Source organism: Drosophila guanche, unplaced genomic scaffold (assembly GCF_900245975.1).
Source record: "Drosophila guanche unplaced genomic scaffold, DGUA_6, whole genome shotgun sequence".
NCBI lineage: Eukaryota > Metazoa > Arthropoda > Insecta > Diptera > Drosophilidae > Drosophila > Drosophila guanche.
In genome coordinates, this window is record NW_022995754.1 from 3,753,869 (window position 1) to 3,773,216 (window position 19,348).

General features: G+C 47.8%; 1 protein-coding gene across 1 annotated transcript; it reads left to right on the forward strand.

Moving 5' to 3' along the window:
• The first annotated feature begins 658 nt into the window (after positions 1-658).
• Positions 659-15,283, forward strand: LOC117589231 (PHD finger protein rhinoceros). The gene is given in 11 exon segments (XM_034280988.1): positions 659-775; positions 2,028-2,169; positions 2,235-2,323; positions 2,393-3,027; positions 3,093-3,302; positions 3,814-5,073; positions 5,727-6,338; positions 6,396-6,520; positions 6,587-11,137; positions 11,203-11,815; positions 12,059-15,283. Coding segments are annotated over 10 exon segments (10,074 nt in total). The 5' UTR covers positions 659-775; positions 2,028-2,141; the 3' UTR covers positions 14,010-15,283.
• Positions 15,284-19,348: the final 4,065 nt, after the last annotated feature.

Below are 19,348 nucleotides of genomic sequence, written 5' to 3' on the forward strand. Positions count from 1 at the left end.
TTCAGCAGTTGCTGGAGTTTCAGCTGCAATCGAACTACGATTGGTCATTTGTGTTGCTGGAGTTTATTTGATTGTTGAGTAATTGACGGCCCTTTACCGCGCCCCGCGATACTTACCATGTAGTTACTCTAGAATACATGGCAAGCTACATGGCACGCGTACACACACCAATGCACGTCGACCCACATGGATGTGCCTGCACACACGCACACAGACACACGATGATACATGATGCCATGTAGCTGAACAGGCTGAAAAGTAAGGTTATATTCACAGCTGGTTGTAGAGGAGGAGGGATGGTAAGAGGGTGAATTTCGGGAAAAGAGGAAGCGAAGAAGTGAGTGAGGGAGAATGGAATGGCAAGCGAAAAGGAAATTGGAGATATGCATATCGATGTATCGATTAGAGATGATTAAACGGAAAAAGGTTGAAATATTGAATGTTGAAATGGAGTGTTCAAGAATTGGAATTGACTGCAGGACACTTTTAATTTCACTCTTTATTTTCACAAGACTTGTAAATTTAATTTTAAATCAGATTTATCTCACGTTTACATAATGCAGAGATGTAATATTTTGTAATATTCTGTTTATAATTGAGTTGGACATCTCTATGCAAACGATACTATCGGAAAGCAGTCGATAAGTTCGCAGCTCTACGCCTCCAGCAAGAAGAAGAAGAAAGCAGGCAGCAGTTGTAGCGCAAAAGAGGAAAATAGAAATTATCTGCGCCGCCTTTGGCCTACTGCAAATCGAATCAACGGGATTGAAAAAATGTTAGCAAAACTACTTTACAGTTCCAGTGCGTGCTTGTGTGTGTGTGAGACGTGTGTGTGCAGCTGCAGCTGTTGTTGGGCAAATAATTAATAATTTAATGCAGATGGAGCACCTCTCTTGGCCTGTGTGTGCTGTGCGTGCGAGTGTGTGTGCTTGAAAAAAGAAATTGGAGGAATTCGGCAGAGGGAACAGAGAGCGAGAGGAGCGGCAGTGGCAGCGATTGGGCGTCTCTAAAGTTAAATGACATTTTCGCACGTAACCTGCAGCGTTTGTGAAAAATATATATACATGTATTAATAAAAATAAATACACACTGGCCAGCAAGCAAAACGCAGAAAAAGGCGCACCAGGCGCCGTCGTCGTACCCCGCGCGCATGCTCCGGAAAACGAATCGAAGTTGGAAATCCCTCCTCGCATACCCCAATACAGCGGCTAAGACGCCCGAGAGCTTCCTGAAATTAACAGCCTTTAAAACTGCGTGCAGCCATGTAAATTACATATTAATTAAAATAAAAAGAGTGCAGGCAGCAGGCAGGATGAACAGCAGGCGGAATAGTGACGATAGGAAGAGAGACGGCATACGAACGTGAAAAAGTGAGCGGCGCCGCTATTCGAGTGCAGCACACTCGCCGTCCCACTCTGGCCTACGCAATCGTCGCTTGTTGGCTGTCTGTTTTGATTTTCTCTTCGTGAAAATAAGCGCGCGAAAGGGGTGCTCGTGTACTTTCTTTTGACCTACCACCCGCCCGCTCTCCCATATTTCGCGAGTGTGCGTGGATTCGCGTGTGTGTTTGCCTGTATCGCAATGCATGATAAGTGATAAAGCCAGATGTTTGTGCATATATCTTGTAACTGTAACAACAGCAGCAGGCGCCGCAGCAAACAACGGCGCACGCACACACATGTTGCACACATTTATGTCTATGCATACCCTATGCAGAGAGAGTATGCTGAGGTTGTATTGACACAAAAGTAGAATAAGGAAATATTTAGTATCTGTGGCTCGGTATAGTAACAGTTGAATGGAAAGTCGATTGGAAATGTTTGCATACAAGTTTTTAAAAATCAATGGCCGTAAAGTAAAGCTAACATATCAAGCAATCTCTCTGTAGGGTATCAACTCATCGACACTCGAAGTTTTCTTTTCTGTTTCGTAGCTCTTTCTCCTTTGCTGCAACCTGAAACTAATTTGTTAACGCATCGATACGTTTGTTTTTTCTTGTTATCCATTCCCGGTTAACAAATCCATAGCCTGCCCGAATCGAGTAACCAAAGAGCTTCGTATTGGAGGCCCTCGAGGGATTTATTTATGTTATTTAAACATCTCGCAGTGAAGCAACGTTTCTAATAAGCAAGCATATATAAATGGTTTCTACTTTCATTGGCCTATTGGGTGAGTATCACAGATGATGCATACATACACACATATACGATAACAGTTGTTTATTTTTTCTGCAGACATTCAATCATGGTGGGAGATACCGTGTATTTCGCATTTCTGTTCATTGTTTAGTTCCGCCTTCGAATTACCCGATATAGACATCGAGGTAAGTGCTTGGATATGCATATCTCATTATGCCATAGACTTAATACGATATTTTAATTTATTTATTTAGGACCTCGAGTCGGCGCTGCTCTCCGATGGTACCAGCGATGAGGATCAGGTTGCCCTAGTGCCCGAATTGATTGTGCGCCTCCTCAAGGGCTGCGATGCGCTCCAATCGGTAGCGAAGGAGATCACACACAGCAACTATCAGATGTTCTTGCGCCGCCTGTTGCGCCAACAGTGTCGTCTGCATCAAACAGAGAATCCCTTCGACACGGACATTGACTTTCAATCGCTGCCACCGCGCAAGCGCCTACACATTCTGCACGATCTGTGTCACTTTCGCCTGGAATCTGCCGATGTGCAGGTCATACTCAGCAATCTAGAGGCGGACAGCCTGCGCGTAGAGCCACTCGGCCACGACTCTAAAAATTCCGGTTATTGGTATTTCTACGGCACTCGTTTGTATCGCGAGGATAAGGCCGTTGGCGGGGCCGCCGCAGCATCGGCTGGCGGTGCAGGCAGCAACTGCAACACCGTGTGGCAGGTCATCTGCTTCACTGAGGAGGACTGGCAGAACTTGGCGGCCAAATTCAAGACCTCAAAGAATGCCAAAGAGCGTGACCTCTTCCAAATACTCAACAAGAACTTTCTGCCCAAGCTGCCGCAGCTTTTCCGCGAGCGTGAACGTCTAAGGAGAAGAAAGTGAGTGCCAAAATTGAGCTATTTCTAGGAGGAAATTTACTCTAAATCTTTTCTTTTATTGGCAGACTCTTACAAGTGCGAAATTCGAGTCGCATTCGCAGCATTGCTGAGCTGAAAGCTCGCCAGGAGGAGGAGCGTCTGGAGCGGGAGCGCGAGCTCGAAAGGGAACGCCAGCGAAACGAGCGCGAGCAGAGAGAGCGAGAGTACAGAGAGCGGCAGAGCGCACAGTGGGTGGCACCGTCAGCCCAGAACCAGAACCAGCGCACACGTAGACGGTTAGAGCGCCCAATATTATAAGAAACAGAAGCAGCCTTGCAGGAGGACACACACCAGAAACAGAAAACAAAAACAGAAACATCCAAAAACATAACTCACTCATCTTTGATTTCGTTAATTGATCGTTGAGTTGCCTTTAATTTTGATTTGGTTACGAAAAATTATACGTTTTGCAATCAGACTCATACAAAATCATTCACATCGACGCTAGCTAGCCAGCCAACGGAAGACAAAGCCCGCAGAAGAGGATGTCCAGAGCAAGGATCATCACTTAATTTGAGTTTTGCCCATCATTTAGTTTTGTATATGGGAGAATTAATTGGAATTCCTTTTCAAAATACACTCTGTAAGCATGCTTTTTGATCTAATTATGATTTAAGTTAAGTTTTAGACACATTTTTTGAAACACCATAACGCCATTATGCCATAATCCATAATCATAGATTCGAAACTCTTCCTAAACTGCAACTAAATACTGATTTTTTTTGTTTTCTGCTCTCCCCCATTTAGCTCTCAATCAACATCGACTGCCAGCGGTATTTCCACATACGCAAGCTCCTTCCGACGTACCACAACCACTAATTCGAGCGAATTTCTGTGCCACAGGGAAACCTTCTGCCTATCGCCAGAAAGTGACGAGGACACTGATACCGAGGAGGAGGACGAAGACGACGCCAAAACAAACGAAGCGGAACAGTCATCGTCGCCGACAGAACAGCAAGAGCAAGAGACTCAATTAATTGCTGCCTCAGCATCAGTAGCGGCAGTAGCAACAGCAGACACCGATTTTCGTACGCCTCAAACACCGCCACCGTCAGAATCGCAAACGCCAGCGGAATCAAAGAGCAAGAGCCATCATCGTCATCAGCACCATCATCATCATCATCACCACAAGAAGAAAAAGTCGGGCAAGAAGCAGAAGAAGCGTTCGCGTGAGCATCGACACCATCGGAGGCGTCACAAGCATGCCTCAGAGCCAGAGGCAGATCAAGAAGACGACAACAACAACCAGCAGCTGCAACAGCATCATCAGCAAAGCGAGAACAGCAGCAGCAGCAACAGTGGGCCGCATAAGCGACGTCGTCGTCAGCAGCAGCAGCAACAGCAGAGGGAACAGCGCACAGACGCTTCAGAGGAGCTACCGCATGCAACATCTCTGAGTCCCGAGGACAAGGAGAACTTTTGTCGGCAGCTTCAGCTCTTGGACTCGAATTCGGCGGCGATTGCCGTGGCCACAAGCATCGCAGACCTGAGCATACCCTCGCCAGTGGCACATGAGAGCGACGTGGAGCAGCAGGAGGCGCAACCGCAGCAGCAGCAACCAGCAGAGTCCCCAGCTCGACCACGACAGACGACGGCCGCCGCAAAGCGCGCGCAACGGCAAATGGCGCCGGCGGCGAATGTAAAGCTGCCAGGCCGGCAAACCAACAATTCGCTCAGTTCGCTGACTGGCAACATTTTCATACCAGGCAGCACTAGCACACAACAACAACAGCCGCAGCAGACGCAATCGCAGCAGCCACAGCAACAGCAATCGCAGAGCAGCAGTAGCAACAGCAGCATATCCGGCGCCTCGGGATCTGCCAGCACTGTGCGCTCGAAGAAGCAAAAGGATGTGCTAAATAATAGCTCGACGGACAAAGAGACGACGACGACGACGACGACGACGACGGGCAACAAGAGCAAGAAGTCAACACCTTCATCGGCCTCATCATCGTCCAGCAAGGCGGAGCGGCACAGTGGTGCCTTCTCGGACAAGAGTGGCGATGAGTAAGTGATGCGCAAACCACGCAGTGGAGTGGAGTGGAGTCCCCACCATACGCCCCACCACACAAAGATCCTACTAATATTTAGAGCCTAAGCCATATATCATTTAATCCAAGCTTCATGCTGTTACTAAATGCTAGAAATAAGGATTATGTGGGGTCTCTTCGCCCAGCTCCATAATTCCGCTGCTTTTGTTATTAACTGTGTTTCATTTTGGTTATGGATTGTAAACTTTTTATGTATTTAGTTTTTATTTAGTTCCATTAGCAGACTTGTGGAGCAAACTGTACATTGGAATGGCAATTTTCCGTGTATCCTTTCATCTATGGAACATTTGTATAGCAATTAGTACAACCGAAAGGAAATTGAATTGCAAATGTATCCTTTCGCTTATGGGAGTGTTCAGCCAATGGAACTTTGGGCCTAAAATCGCTTGCATGTTTTATTTTTTCAATGTTTTGGTAATCCTTTCATCATGTAATAAAATACTCACCCATCAAATTGTATATAATGTGATATCAATTGATTAACATATATTTATCATTCGTTTGTTGTAAACTTTTGTACCTACCTCAACCACTGAACCACCAACAACCAACCAACCAACAACAACTACATTCCGACTGTTCATCACAAAAAATGTACGATAAATGTAGCCATGTAAATAGTAGCAAGCGTAGCACCACCAAAACCACCATCACAGCCACCACAACCACCACCACCAACAACAACAACAATAGCAGCAGCCTTAACAACAACAACAATCATAAGCAGCACCACAATCATAATGGAAAGAATAATAATAATCACACGACGGCTACAGCAGGAGGAGGCATAGGAGTAGGATCATCGTATGGAACCCATAATAACCACCAAAATAACAATCACACAAACAAAAATACAAACACAACCACCTCTGTTACATCCCACTATCAGTACCCCCCGTACCATCAGACAACCACTAATCATAGTAATAAACACAAATCCAAGACGCACCACCAACACCACCATCACAGCCATCACACCCTAACAATACATCCATTCTCCTCAATTACAAACCACACAACAACAACAACAAAATCAAACATCAACTCAACGTACAACTCCTCCAATCATGCGAATATTCTTAGCTTCACCGAAACGGAGGAAGTGCTACAAATTGGAATGCACAAGGTGCTCGTCTACGTGAAGAATCATCGGGATGCATGGCCATTTATGGATCCCGTCGAGGAGGACATTGCACCGCGGTATTACTCCATTATTAGGAGGTGAGTAAATCATTTGATATATCTGTTTTGAGATCGCTTTAAATACTTTGTTTGCAGACCAATGGATCTGTTGAAAATGGAGGATAAACTGGACAGCGGAGAGTATCACAAATTTGGTGAATTTCGTAATGATTTTCGCTTGATTGTTAACAATTGTCGCCTGTACAATGGTCACAATAATGGTAGATATCAGTCCCTCGATGAAATATCCTTTATTTTCCTTTAATAATTATATTTCTACCTTTTAGAATACACGGAAATGGTGAACAATCTGCAGGATGCCTTTGAGAAGGCCACCAAAAAGTACTTTGATAATCTGTCGGACGATGAGGATGATGACCCAAATCTAAGCTATCCCGCTGCCGATTCCAAGATGAATGTTTTCCGCGAAAAGTACTTCAGCAAGAAGGCCAAGGAGGAGGAGGGCAAGGATGCGGCTGGTAATGCTTTGCATGCGGACAGCAGCGCCGAGGAGGAGCAGCCGCCCAGCGCCATGGAAGAACCATTGTCGGAGACTGCAGCGGCGGCCACTGCACAGCGGGCCCAAAAGCGCAAGCGCAAGGAGAAGGATAAGCGGCGCAAAAAGAAGACCAAAACCAAGTCAGATCGCAGCGGTGGCCATCTGGAGGATCTGGACACGGACGAAGAGGAGTTTGAGCCCGAAAGAGAAGCAACGCCGCCACCGCCGCAGCTGCCGCCACCAGCACCACCTCCAGCCACAACCAAAAAGAGCAAAGCTGGCAAAGTAATCAAAGAAAAGGTGAAGGAAAAGGACAAAGAAAAGGACAAGGAAAAGGAAAAGGAGTATTCAGCTGCCGTCAAGCGCGGACGAAAGGGCAAAGGCGAAAAGACCGCAGCAAAGTCGGGCGGCAAGACACAGCAAAAGACCAAAAAGGGTGGCAAAAAGTCGGCACCCGAAACGGAGTCGGACCTAAGTGATCCACGCGAGGACGAGGACGAGGACTCCAGCGATGACGAGCAGTTGGCCCTGGCCAAGGCCAAGTCCCTGATGAAGCCCTCCGCACGCACGATAGCCGCACAAAAAAATAAATCTGTGCCGGCCGAGTCCAAGGTGAAGACACCAACGCCGGGAAAGCGTCAGCTAAAGGGCAAGAAGGGTGGCAGAAAGTCTACGGCTAAGGAGGAGGACGGGACGGATTTGGACAGCGATCATTCGGATGTGAATGCAAAGAAGCAACTGCTGCCACCCACAGCAGCCGCAGCGCTCGCGGAGTCGGCCGCAGAGTTGGAGGAGGATGAGGATGAGGATGAGGACGATGATGATGACGATGACGAGGCTGATGAGGATGGATCGAGATCGCGCAGCATGTCACCCTTTAAGGTTGATCTCCATAAAAAATACTCGAAAAGTGCCCTTAACGATGATCTCTCCGAGCTGCTGACGACGGTGAAAAAAGTACCTACCGCAGAGACCACGAAACTCAGTGCCAAGCACGAGGACGAGCATGAGGAGGAGCAGCAGCAGCAGCAGCAGCGGAGCCAACCACGACGAGTGTCCTTGAGTAGAAGTCGTTCGAGCTCCACAGAACTTCGCCCTTCACCGGTGGCCACCACTAAGAAAGGGAAGAAGGCAGCGGGAGAGAGCAGTTCTCCAGCCAAAAAGGACAAGGAAAAGGATAAGAAGGGCAAGGATAAGGAGAAAGATAAAGATAAAGGACGCAGTGGGAAACACAAGAGCAAAATAAGCAAAGAAGAGTCGGCCGCTGCGGCTGCTGCCGCTGCAGAGCAAGCGGAATTGGAGATGCTTCTGCCCTTCATGGACAAGTACGATGTGATCAAGTATCGACGCAGTCGCGCGGCACAAAGTGGCTCTTCCGCCTCCAATTCGATTGCGCCCAGCGAGGACTCCAAATCGGCCAGCACCAAGGGCAGTCGCGAGAGCAAGAAGGCCGCCTCCAAGCGTGAAAAGTCACCAGAAGCGCCAGTGGAGCACAAGCGTGGTCGCAAGAGCAAAGAGCAGAAGCGTGCCAAGGATGCCGAGAAGCTGGAGAAAACCGAGAAATTAGAGAAGAGCTCGTCAAAGCCAGCCAACAAGGCGGTTGAGACGGAGAAGCATGGGGAAAAGTCAAAGAAAGCAGAGATACCAAAAAGCACAGCGGAGAAACCGGCACCCAAAGAAAAGTCACCACCAGCACCGGCCAAAGCGTTAACGACAGCCGCCGTAAAGCCTTCAACCTCCAAGGCATCGACAGCAAAAGCGTCGCCCCCAAAGGCGGCAGCTACAAAGGCAGCAGCTCCACCCAAAGCGACAGCCACGGCGACCAAATCGGAGGCAACAAAGGAGCCTCCCGCCTGCAGCAGCAGCACGGTTGCAGCTGCAGCGTCTACAGCTTTTGTTGCCACTCCAGCTGCTGCTGCAGCGAGTTCCAAAGTGAAGGAATCACCAGCTAAAGCAGCGGCCAAGAAGCGTGCGGCCAAGGAAATGCCACCACCACCAAAGCCAGCAGATAAACCCAACGAGAAGGGCGCCAGAAAGGGTGCGAACAAAAAGGGCGTGCAAAAGGGCGGCGGACCAACGACAAATAACACCACGAACCTCGAAGCTCTAGATGTTGAGACAGAGCAGACCCTCAAGGACATCAATCGCTGGCTGGAGCACACGCCACAATTTACGGCGGAGTTTAGTTCCGCCAGCAATTCCCCCAACTCGCGTTACAATCTGTTGGATGACTTTGACTCTGCGCTGGGTGCCAGCAAGCTGGAGGCAGCGGACTTTCGACGACCGGTGGCCCTAGCGGCGCCCAAGGTGGAGCTGGTGCCCAACAAACTGGCCGAAGCGTTGAACGATTTGGTGGCCGATGGTCCGCCCAAGGAGGGAGCCAAATCCGAATCGGAATCGGCAGCGCCCACGGCCAGCAGTGTGAGCAGCAGCTGTGGCACACCGCCGCATTCGATGCACTCGAGCAACTCCATTGGCAGCACCTCAGCGACAGCTGCCTCCAGTTCGAATTGCTCCAACACCTCGATGCCCACACCGCTGCCGGTGGCTGTGACGCCCACACCTACAACGCCCACGCCACCGCCAGTGCTGCCAGTACCGAAACCCAAGGAGCCGTCGACGACGCAGCTGCTGTTGAATCCTCCACCGCCGCCACACATCAAGCAGCAGCTGGCCAAGGAGGCAAAGCGGAAGAACCTCAAGGAGAAGCAGGCGGCCACGGCACAGGCGCAGCAGGTGAAGGCCAAGGGGAATGTGATGCGAACGATTGAGCGGCTGCAGCCGGGCAAGGCCAAGGGAAATCTCATCCAGAATGTGGCCGCAGGCAAGGCAGAGGAGAGCGCAGACACCACACTCAATCAGGTGGCCACCAAGACCAAGGAAGTGAAGAATGCACTCACCACAGAGACCACCGATGGGGCACCGAAACTGAGTCTGGGCACTGTGATCAAAACTCAAGACTTTACGCTGGGTAAGACGTTCGATGAGCTGGCGGGTGCGGGCAAGAAGCCAACGGATGAGGATGACTGCAGTCCCAACGAGGAGAGCAAATCAAATGAGTCGTCGGTGAGCCCCAAGACCCCGAGCAAGGATTCCCCACCCAAGCCTTTTGAGGCGCTGCTGGAGCTGAGCAAATCGGCCAAGGGATCCACGGAGGCATCCAGCAAGGCGGCTGAGGCAGCTGGGCAGAAAGAGAAGCCGAATTGGAGCGCCTGGCTAAAGGCTTTTGGCGGTCCAAAGGTGAGCAAAAAGTCCGACGAAGAGGAGAAGCAACAGACGACCGGTTCGGGCGGGGATTTGTCTGGCGAGTCGAACAAAGTGCCGCCACCAGAGCACTCGCCGGCGGGTGATAACTTCTCGCTGCCGACGGTGATGCGTCAGAGGAAGCCCAGCACAGGCAGCACCAACTCCGAGAGAAGTTCCTTCAGCCAGGATCCAGACTCGCCGCGCATAGCCATCGATGAGCGTTACGGGGCGTATGCCGCGGGCTCCTACACCTCGCCCATAGGCGCCTCACCGATTGGTGCCTCCCCGATTATGGTGTCGCCAAAGCCCAACGATGAAATGGGCAAGCCAGCGTCGCCCTACCCGCTTAATGGAGCGATCAAGGTGGGCTTCTATCAGGACACCACCACCAAGAGCAGTCCCGACAAGAGCTGCAGTCCGCGTGAGATGAACTCACCCTATCCGCAGTACTCGCAGCACATTTACTCCTCCGCCTCATCGCCAAATGTCTCTACGCCGGATATGAGCGGCACATCGCCGTATGGCGGCGGTAATAGCTATAATCCCTCGGGTTCGGAGGCCTCCAAGACGCCAGCGTATTCGTCCACATCTCCGCTGCCCATCTACGATCAGTACAAGCAGCCGCGCTCCCAGGAATCTGATTACAATTCCTCCATGAGTCCGAGCACACCGAATCCCCATTCGCCCTATCAGCAGCCACAAAGTTCGCCCTACACGACGCCCCAGCAGACGCAACCGTCGCCGTATCATGGCCAATCGCCGTACCATCAGCAGCAGCACTCACCATATCATCCGCAGGCGGAACAACAGCAGCAGCGCGGCGGCGGCGGTGGCTCACAATCCTCACACAGTCCGGCGGCGCACCAGCAGGCGCACAGTCCGATGCAAGGCAGCGTGGGATCGCCTGCATCCTCAGCAGCCACACAACCGCCAACGCCGCTGGCCCAGTCTCCGGCAGAGCAGCAACATTCGCCGTATCAGCAGCCAGTGCTGTCGCCCTACCAGCAGCAGCAGCAGCAACAGGTGGTGCAACCTCCTGTGATTGGTGCGGCACCAGCGGTACAGCCAACCACCAGCGCTGTGGCACCAACAGGTGAGTCTACGAATGGAGTTCCTTATGGGAAAGGTGGATTTATATGTTGTTTCTTCTTTGTACAGCTCTTGGCAACAATGGCTATGGCTCCGGGTTAGATGGCTATCAGCAACAGCAGCAAAGATCGTTGTATAATCCGGCAACGTTGATCAATCCACTGCCCACTGCGGCGGCAGCTGTGTCCTCGGCGGCTGCCTCCATAACGAAACCGAACAATGAATGGAGTCTGAATCGCAGTCTGTTGCCGCCGAGCATTACCAACAACGTGAATCAGCAGGCAACGCAACAGCAGCAGCAGCAGCAGCAACAGTTGCAGGCAGCGGCGCAACAACAAGTCTTAGGGCTGCAACAGCAAATGAAACCCAAATATCCAACGTACGCGCAGTATCAATCCACCAATGCGGCAGCCAGTGCAGCAGCAGCAGCCGATGCAGTGGACAAGCAGCAGCAACAACAGCAGCAGCAGCAGCAACAGAAAATTGTGCCCCCTACTTATGGCAGCGACATGGCCACATTTATGCAACAAATTCAGCAGCCGCCGAAGACGGAGACGCTGATCAATCCGCTTAAGAGACCCGGCGAGGAGCTGGGCATGGATTTCAGTGGAAATGCAGCAAGTAAAATGCCGAAAATAGACGATACTGCGCCACAGCAGCAACAGCAGACGCCAGCACAGATGCAGCAACAACAGCAGCAGACGCCGCCACAGATGCAACAGCAGACGTCGCCACATATGCAGCAGCAACAAACACCGCCACAAATGCAGCAACAACAGCAGACGCCAGCACAGATGCAGCAGCAGCAGCAGACGCCAGCACAGATGCAGCAGCAGCAGCAGACGCCAGCACAGATGCAGCAGCAGCAGCCGACGCCAGCACAGATGCAGCAGCAGCAGCAAGCGCCCGCTCAAATGCAGCAGCAGCAGCAAGCGCCAGCACAAATGCAGCAACAGCAGACGCCGCCACAGATGCAACAGCAACAGGTGCCAAACCACACGCAATCTCACTTGACCAAGCAGCAGCAAATGTTCAACAGTTTCCTGGGTACCGTCACATTTGGCAAGCCGTTGGGCAACATTGCGCCAGATAAGGCATTTGAGATGTACAATCGAGCGGCAGCCATGGGTTTCCCCAAGGATTTTGGCAAGGACAACAGTTGCCAGCTGCAGCAGCAGCAGCAACAACAACAACAACAGCAGCAGCAACAAGCAACGCAACAGGCGAGCGGCAACAAGCAGCAAACGAATCAGCAACAAACGCAGCAGCCACACTTGACACAGCTGCAAACGCCGCATAATCAAAATTACCAGCAACAACAGCAGCAGCAGGCTCAAAAGTTGCCACTGCAACAACAGGAACAGCAGCAACAGCAGCAGCAACACAACTACCAGCAGCAGCAGCAATCGCAATTAAATCATAATTATACGACACAGCACCAGCAGCAGGCGACGACGGATAAGCCGCCAGTCACACAGGCCGCAGGAGCAGTCGTCAGCGATGCGAGCAACATGATGCATCTACCCTCGACCGCGCACCAGCATCATCTCAGCCAGACGCACCATTTGGCGGCATACAACAAGCCGACACCGCCGCCACCGCAGACCTACAACAATCCGCTGATGCACAGCCTCACCGAGTCGATGCTGGGCTATCCCGGAAACTACTTTGACAAGGCCATGCCGCCGGCGGCTCACATGTTCAGTGCCTCGAGTGCAGCGGCCACAGCGTATGGCAATCCAGCACAGCAACTGCCCGGGAACTATGTGCCCGGCAGCAACAATCCCGCGCAACAGCAACAGCAGCATCAGGCTCCTGTGGTAGCAGCACCTCCCCCAGAGGTCAAGGCACCAGCAAAGCGTGGCAGGAAGAAGAAGGCAGCCACCATTGCTGCGGAGGCAGCGGCTGCGGCAGCTAAACAACAGCAGCAGCAGCAGCAACAGGCGCAACAGCAACAAGTGCAGCAGCAGCAACAGGCGGCTGCCGCACAGCAGGCGGCAGCGCAGCAGCAAGCGCAACAACAGGCAGCGGCGGCGGCGGCGGCGCAGCAACACCAGCAGACAATGGCGCAATACAACATGCCACAGGGATTCCAGCTCTATGCTGGACTCAAATCGGGCGGCGTCTCCTCGTCGGCCACTAGTGCGGCGGCCACGCCCACAACCGGAGGAGCGAATGGCAGCAATCAAACGGCAGCAGATGCCGCGGCAATATCCCTCAAAACCTCCACAGGTGGCATGGTGCCGGGCAGTGCCTTTAACTTTGCGCCCACACCCGGAGCACTCGGCCTGTACGGCGATCAGTCGGCGGCTGCGGCTGCCAGCAGCTACTTGGATCAGTTCCGGGATGCCACCAATCCCTACTACATGCCACCGGCACCAGCGCACCAGCTACCAGCGGTAGCCAATGCGGCTGGGAATGGAGCGGACAAGACACAGAATCCACTGAACACGGCAGCCGGATCGTATCCCTTCCTGGCGGCCGCACATCCATCCACCCGAGCGGCGGCCGCAGCGGCGGCATATCCCTTCCCGGATCCAAATTCTCAGCTGTATCAGCAGTATCTGCGGCGCGATGACTTCCACACGCGAATGATCTTCAACCAGAGCCTGCTGGGGGGACCAGCGGCGGCGGCAGCAGCGGCCGGTTATGGCCAACCGCCACCACCGCCATCCGCCTATCGATCCGCAACACTGGGCATGCCCAAGCCGTATGACATTAACAGGCAGTCATGGTTTTAGCAGTACGCCAGTGCCGCCAACGTGGATCTCCAAGGGGACGACATAACGGGGGCGGCAACTGGATCAGCAACAGCGGCAGCAACGGCCACAGGAGCTGCCACATCAGCGGCAGCCACAGGAGCCACACAGCTATGAGATTGCAAATAGATTTAACAGCAGGGCAGAACGGTTTCAACCAGGCCAGAGAGATTTTATTGTGTGGTGTCGAAAGAGGTCCTGGGGCGTAATTGTTTCTAAATGATATTGTTTAATATTTAAGACTCGAATTTCCTGTGTCCTTATTTTCACGATACCCCCCGTCTCCTTTCCCTATCCTTTGTGCAATTTTTCCTTCAATTTTGACTGCAGTTGCGCCCCTTGGACCAAATCGAAGTGAAGCGAAGCGAACCCTTGCGCCCCCAATTAGCCAGTTAGTTGGTCTTTTTAGTTAGTATTTAGTACTAGTTCTAAGCCTTTACTTTATGACAATTAACTCGTACTAGGCGTAGCTCTAATTAGGCCTCTAATTTTGATTTAATTAAACTTAATTTGTTTTTAATAATTAACAAAACAAAATGATGAAAGAACCAAGCGAAGCAGGAGGAGAATAGAAATTCAAAGAATACCCCGACTATAATTAGTTTTTAGTTTATTTCCACAGAATTTACAAATTAGAACGTGTAAATTATGAATATTATTATTGATTACGTAACTATCTACTATTACAATGACTATTATCGAAGCAGAAAAGGAAGGCAGGGTGATCGAGCAGCATGCCGGCAATTTGTTGAAATATTTATTAAACGTAAAACTAAGCAAAGAGCAGCAGGCACACAAAACCGAACTACTATCTATCATAAAGGACACACACACACTTTTAGTTTGTAGAAAGCCAAGCAAAAATTGTATAAACTTTTGTTAAATATGCTAAGTAAGCTCTTAAGCAAACGCCCAAAAACACAAATAAACCAATTACAAAACAGAGCATGCTCCCATCTAACATATTGTGCAACATTCCGCCACAAAGAAAGGAAAACCCTCAGCACTTACACGCCCTCCACCCCTCCCACAAAAAAAATAAATATTTAGAAATACTCTCGACCATTTTTGCTGTACATAAAAACTGGTAAAACAAACACATCTCAAAATTGTAGCTTTAAACGGTGTAAAAAAACATTAATTGATTCGAAATTAGATGGAAAAATTTATGAAAAATGGAAAAGTGTCTTAGTCGCTATTAAAAATTAGAGAGGGAAAAATTCACAAGAAAATAGAGTCAAGAGAGAGAGTTAAAATAAATATAAATATAAAATATATATAGAGTCCCCTGCCCGGCCCTCTACCCGTAATCGATTAAGTTGTTAAAGCTTTCGTTTTTCGCAGTTAAATTTTAAATTTTCATTATGAATACACAAAAAATAGTTTATAAATGAAACAACAACAAATCGAAGATTATAGAAGAAGGAAGAAAAAGCGGTACCTAGAGCATAAAAGAGCAGAAACAAACATATTTAAAGAACCACACAATGCTAAACAAAATATTATATTAATAATGAATCAAATATATACATACACTATATATATATTATATATTATATGCTGTACAATGTGTACAATCTAAATGTATGTATAAACAACAACAAAAGAAACACAGCAAACAACAACACACAACAAAAAGTAAATTACAATAAAGAATTCTATTGCATATTGTACGAAGAAACTTTTTTTTGCAGGCATACTAATTTCGCTAAATTACGGAATACATATAGTAATTATTATGCAATCGGAAAGCTCAATGCACGGCGGCACGCGTTCATTTGCATACAATTGCCAGGGGGAGTGAGTGCGGTGTGCCCTTCACCAGCTCCAGCTCTCCCCCAAACACAGACACAGATTGCAGACAACGAAAAAAACAACTGCTGCCAGCTGTGGCTACAAGTGTATCCCCCTAGTATTTATTATGCGATATACATCTATCATCTGGTCAGGTCTTCTAGAATGAAGCACGATCTTGAAAACGAATCAAAAACGTGTGGCAAATGCTTGCTTGAGGGGTCTCTCTCGAGTGCGCTTTCGAATTGCTGAAAGCAATTGATCAGCTATAATTATCATCCGCTACTAAAGAATTTGCTTGGCTTTCGCTTTAGATTCCTTTAGAGTTAAATATTTCAAGAATCTCTGGCATGGCATGGACTTGGACTTGGAGCAGGCAACAAATACCTTGCTGACAGAACGCTACCTTTATGACGTGTCCCAGAACTCGCGGGGGTTAAGGAAAAACACCCAATTATATTAAACATGCTGATAATTAACGATCAAAAATTGTAAAACAAAAAAACCAAACCAAACCAAACCACGCTGTGCATGACTAACACTCGCGGCCTGCGGACTGGTTCTGAACCGTCGTCTTCTTTGATTCAGTTTGGATTTTCCAGCAATTAATGGAGCTGTCATTACATTGGGGTTTCAACACCTTTGCGCTTGAATTAGTAGATACTCCATATTAAAGATAGTCTTTGAGTCATGACTCCCAGTGATTAATGACCTGACATATGGCCTGGCAGAAAATTCCATCCGGTTCTGGCCGGCCAGCGATTGTGATTTTTTATTTATAACAATTATTTTGCATGTTAATTGGTTTATTCACCAGCAACGGCAGCAATATCCAATCGATGGAAAGGAGCTTTTAAAATATATGGAAATTAAAGCAAACAAAGCGGCCCTGCAAGAAAACCGGCACTAACATTAAAATTTGAATTTAAATAAGCATAATAAATTCAGTGCAAATTTGGATTTAAAATGCGCTAATTAAATGCCGGCAGTTGCGTAACGATTTTTATATTTTAAGAAATTCTCTCAATGTTATTGACATGCAAGGGAGATTCGGCATTCCTTGTAGGCGTAGGGGCATTTAGAATATAATTTTTTAAACGGAGTCTCTACGGTGGAGTCACGCAGCGATTTTAGCAGCATTCTAAAATAGCCTCCGGGCTGTAGATTTATGTGTGGCAGTATTGTTGCATAATTTACGAGCTCATTGGGAAAAAAAGGCTAACTCAAAATAAAAACAACAACAATAATACATAATAATCATGAACACAAACAAACAAAACGAAAAAATTATAAGTATATTTGTGCGTCGTCGTTACGTTGCTGACCAAAAAGGTCATAACATTTAATGCAGTTTTACTCGTAATTGTTGCTATGGCGTTAAGCCACTTCTATATTCCGTTCTAACACTTTTGTATCTACATAGTAGAAGTTCTAAAAGTTGTTTAGCTTTCGCCGCCAACCGAGCCAAGCAACCACCATGCCAATGGGTGGGAATATTACTTTTAATTGGGTACATCAGCTGGCTGCAGGTGCTGGTGTACTATAGCTGGCGCTGATCTATTAATAGTTGCATTCAGAAATAATCCTTAAGATTAGTTTCAACAGTAATATCAATTCATAATAATTCTACACCCATTAAAGTTCATATAATTATGAATATAAAATAGAAATAGCTAAAATTCGCAATTCCCCATAGAAAAATCGTGCATAAAAGTCTCCATTATCGACTCTTAACTGGTGTTATATTTATACCAATATTTAATACATTTTAATTCCCCTGGGAATTCCTACAAAAAAACAAACTCTCCCGTAAAAATGCGATTATTAGCCATTAAATATCGACTCTCTGCAGGAGTGCATTGTGCAATCGCCATGCCAAATGGTATTCTTGGGTGGCAATGTGTGTAATTATTGTATTACATTGGTGTAATGGGCACGTTAAAATGAATTTTATTGATTTCGTGTGTAGTTAGCGGCGTGGCGGTTGTAAATCAAGGAGAATGTGCAAATAACATGCAATCATACATCTGATTAGTCAGCCAGTCAGGCAGTCAGCAAAGTCAGCATTTGCTTATCCCAGAGACAGAGAGCATATTGCCTTTTACTTTCTAAATTTAAATTACAAGCCTTGCACTCTGCCTCGTTGCCGTTGCCGTTGCAGTTGATTTAATTTACAAGAATTTCTTTAGTCAGCCACTTGACTTGGACTTCCGTTTGTGAATCAGTTTTTGGAGAGGGATTATCTGGCCAATTAATGCAAACCAAAATCAAATTAAATTGAGCTTAAAAATAGCGCTCCCTTGGACCTGCCGCTGCCGTTCATTGAACCTTTGTGTGTGTTTGTTTTTTCTTTCTTTTTTTTCAACGAATTTTGCGGCCTTAGTTGTCAATATACTCGCTCAATATTGTATATATTTTTGTGGTTAAGACAATGGGCCAGTTTTATGGCGGGTGCGGTTTGAACTTGGCCTTTGATTGAGCGATTTTAACTACAATGTAGTGTAGATCGAGCCGTGCATAGCGCCCTGTCATCTGCAACACTCCATTAGATAATGCCCTCATTTGATTAATGACACATTAGAAGAGGATTATGCAAAAGTTTGCTGTTGTAATTTTACATCCACAGTCATAAACATCGCACATTATCTTTTTATTTAAGAGCAAAGCGGCGCGTCTCTCGTTTCCGACATAATCAAAAGACTTAAGCAACAAGCTCCACTTCCTGCACGCAAAAAAATGTCGCAAAAGTTCAATGGAATTTTTGTGGTTCGTCGAGCACACACGTGTTGGAAAAAAATTTAAATTTAGAATGCAGTGGCATTTGATTAAGTATTGCATTACATAAATGAGAGCTGAACCCCCAGACACACACAGGCACACGATCTGGATTCTCGTGGCACTCGGCTGGCTGTAATTAGCCGCCGCCACCACTTTTCGCCCTCGTTAAGCATTGAAAGTATCTTAGATCAAAAGCTAAAACATCATCCAGCCAGCCAGACAGCTGGCCTAATGAAATTGTTACTAGTTTCTATGGCCAGCTGCTACCGATCGGACTGAATCGCAATTTATGTTAATGCTAAACACTAGTACTAACACCCCAGACACCAGATATTAGAACCCACAGCCCCGGGGCGACCATAAACAGACCTTAGAAAGTGCCCGACCTTCGTGCGGGATCTCTATGCCTAGCAATTGCCTTAGCATTAAGACACATATTTGGACACAATTTCCATAAACAGATGCCATCCATGAACGGTAGCTTATCAATGGTCTTCTAACAAATAAAAAACTGGACGTTAGTGGAGCATATTAAGCGTTTTATGCTAAATAGTCTGTGGCAACAGGTTTGACATAGAGAAACCCAAAAAAATTTGTCAATTCATTCTCTTGATGCCCAAAAAATATAATAAATACTATTGTAAAAATATATAGAACGTTTCCTAGGAAATAGATCTGCACAGAATTATGCAAATCAAACAGAGGGGCAGAGCCATTGGTGATATCTTCGCTTGTGGTTGAAGTCGCAGCATTTCCTATTTTGATGATAAACTAAAAGGAAAAATTCCCCATGTAATTTGTCATTTGTGCTGCAAGCAGACACACAGATATTTGGGCATATATTGAAGGAATGGAGAGGAATTTTTAACGATTTTAAGTGTCCA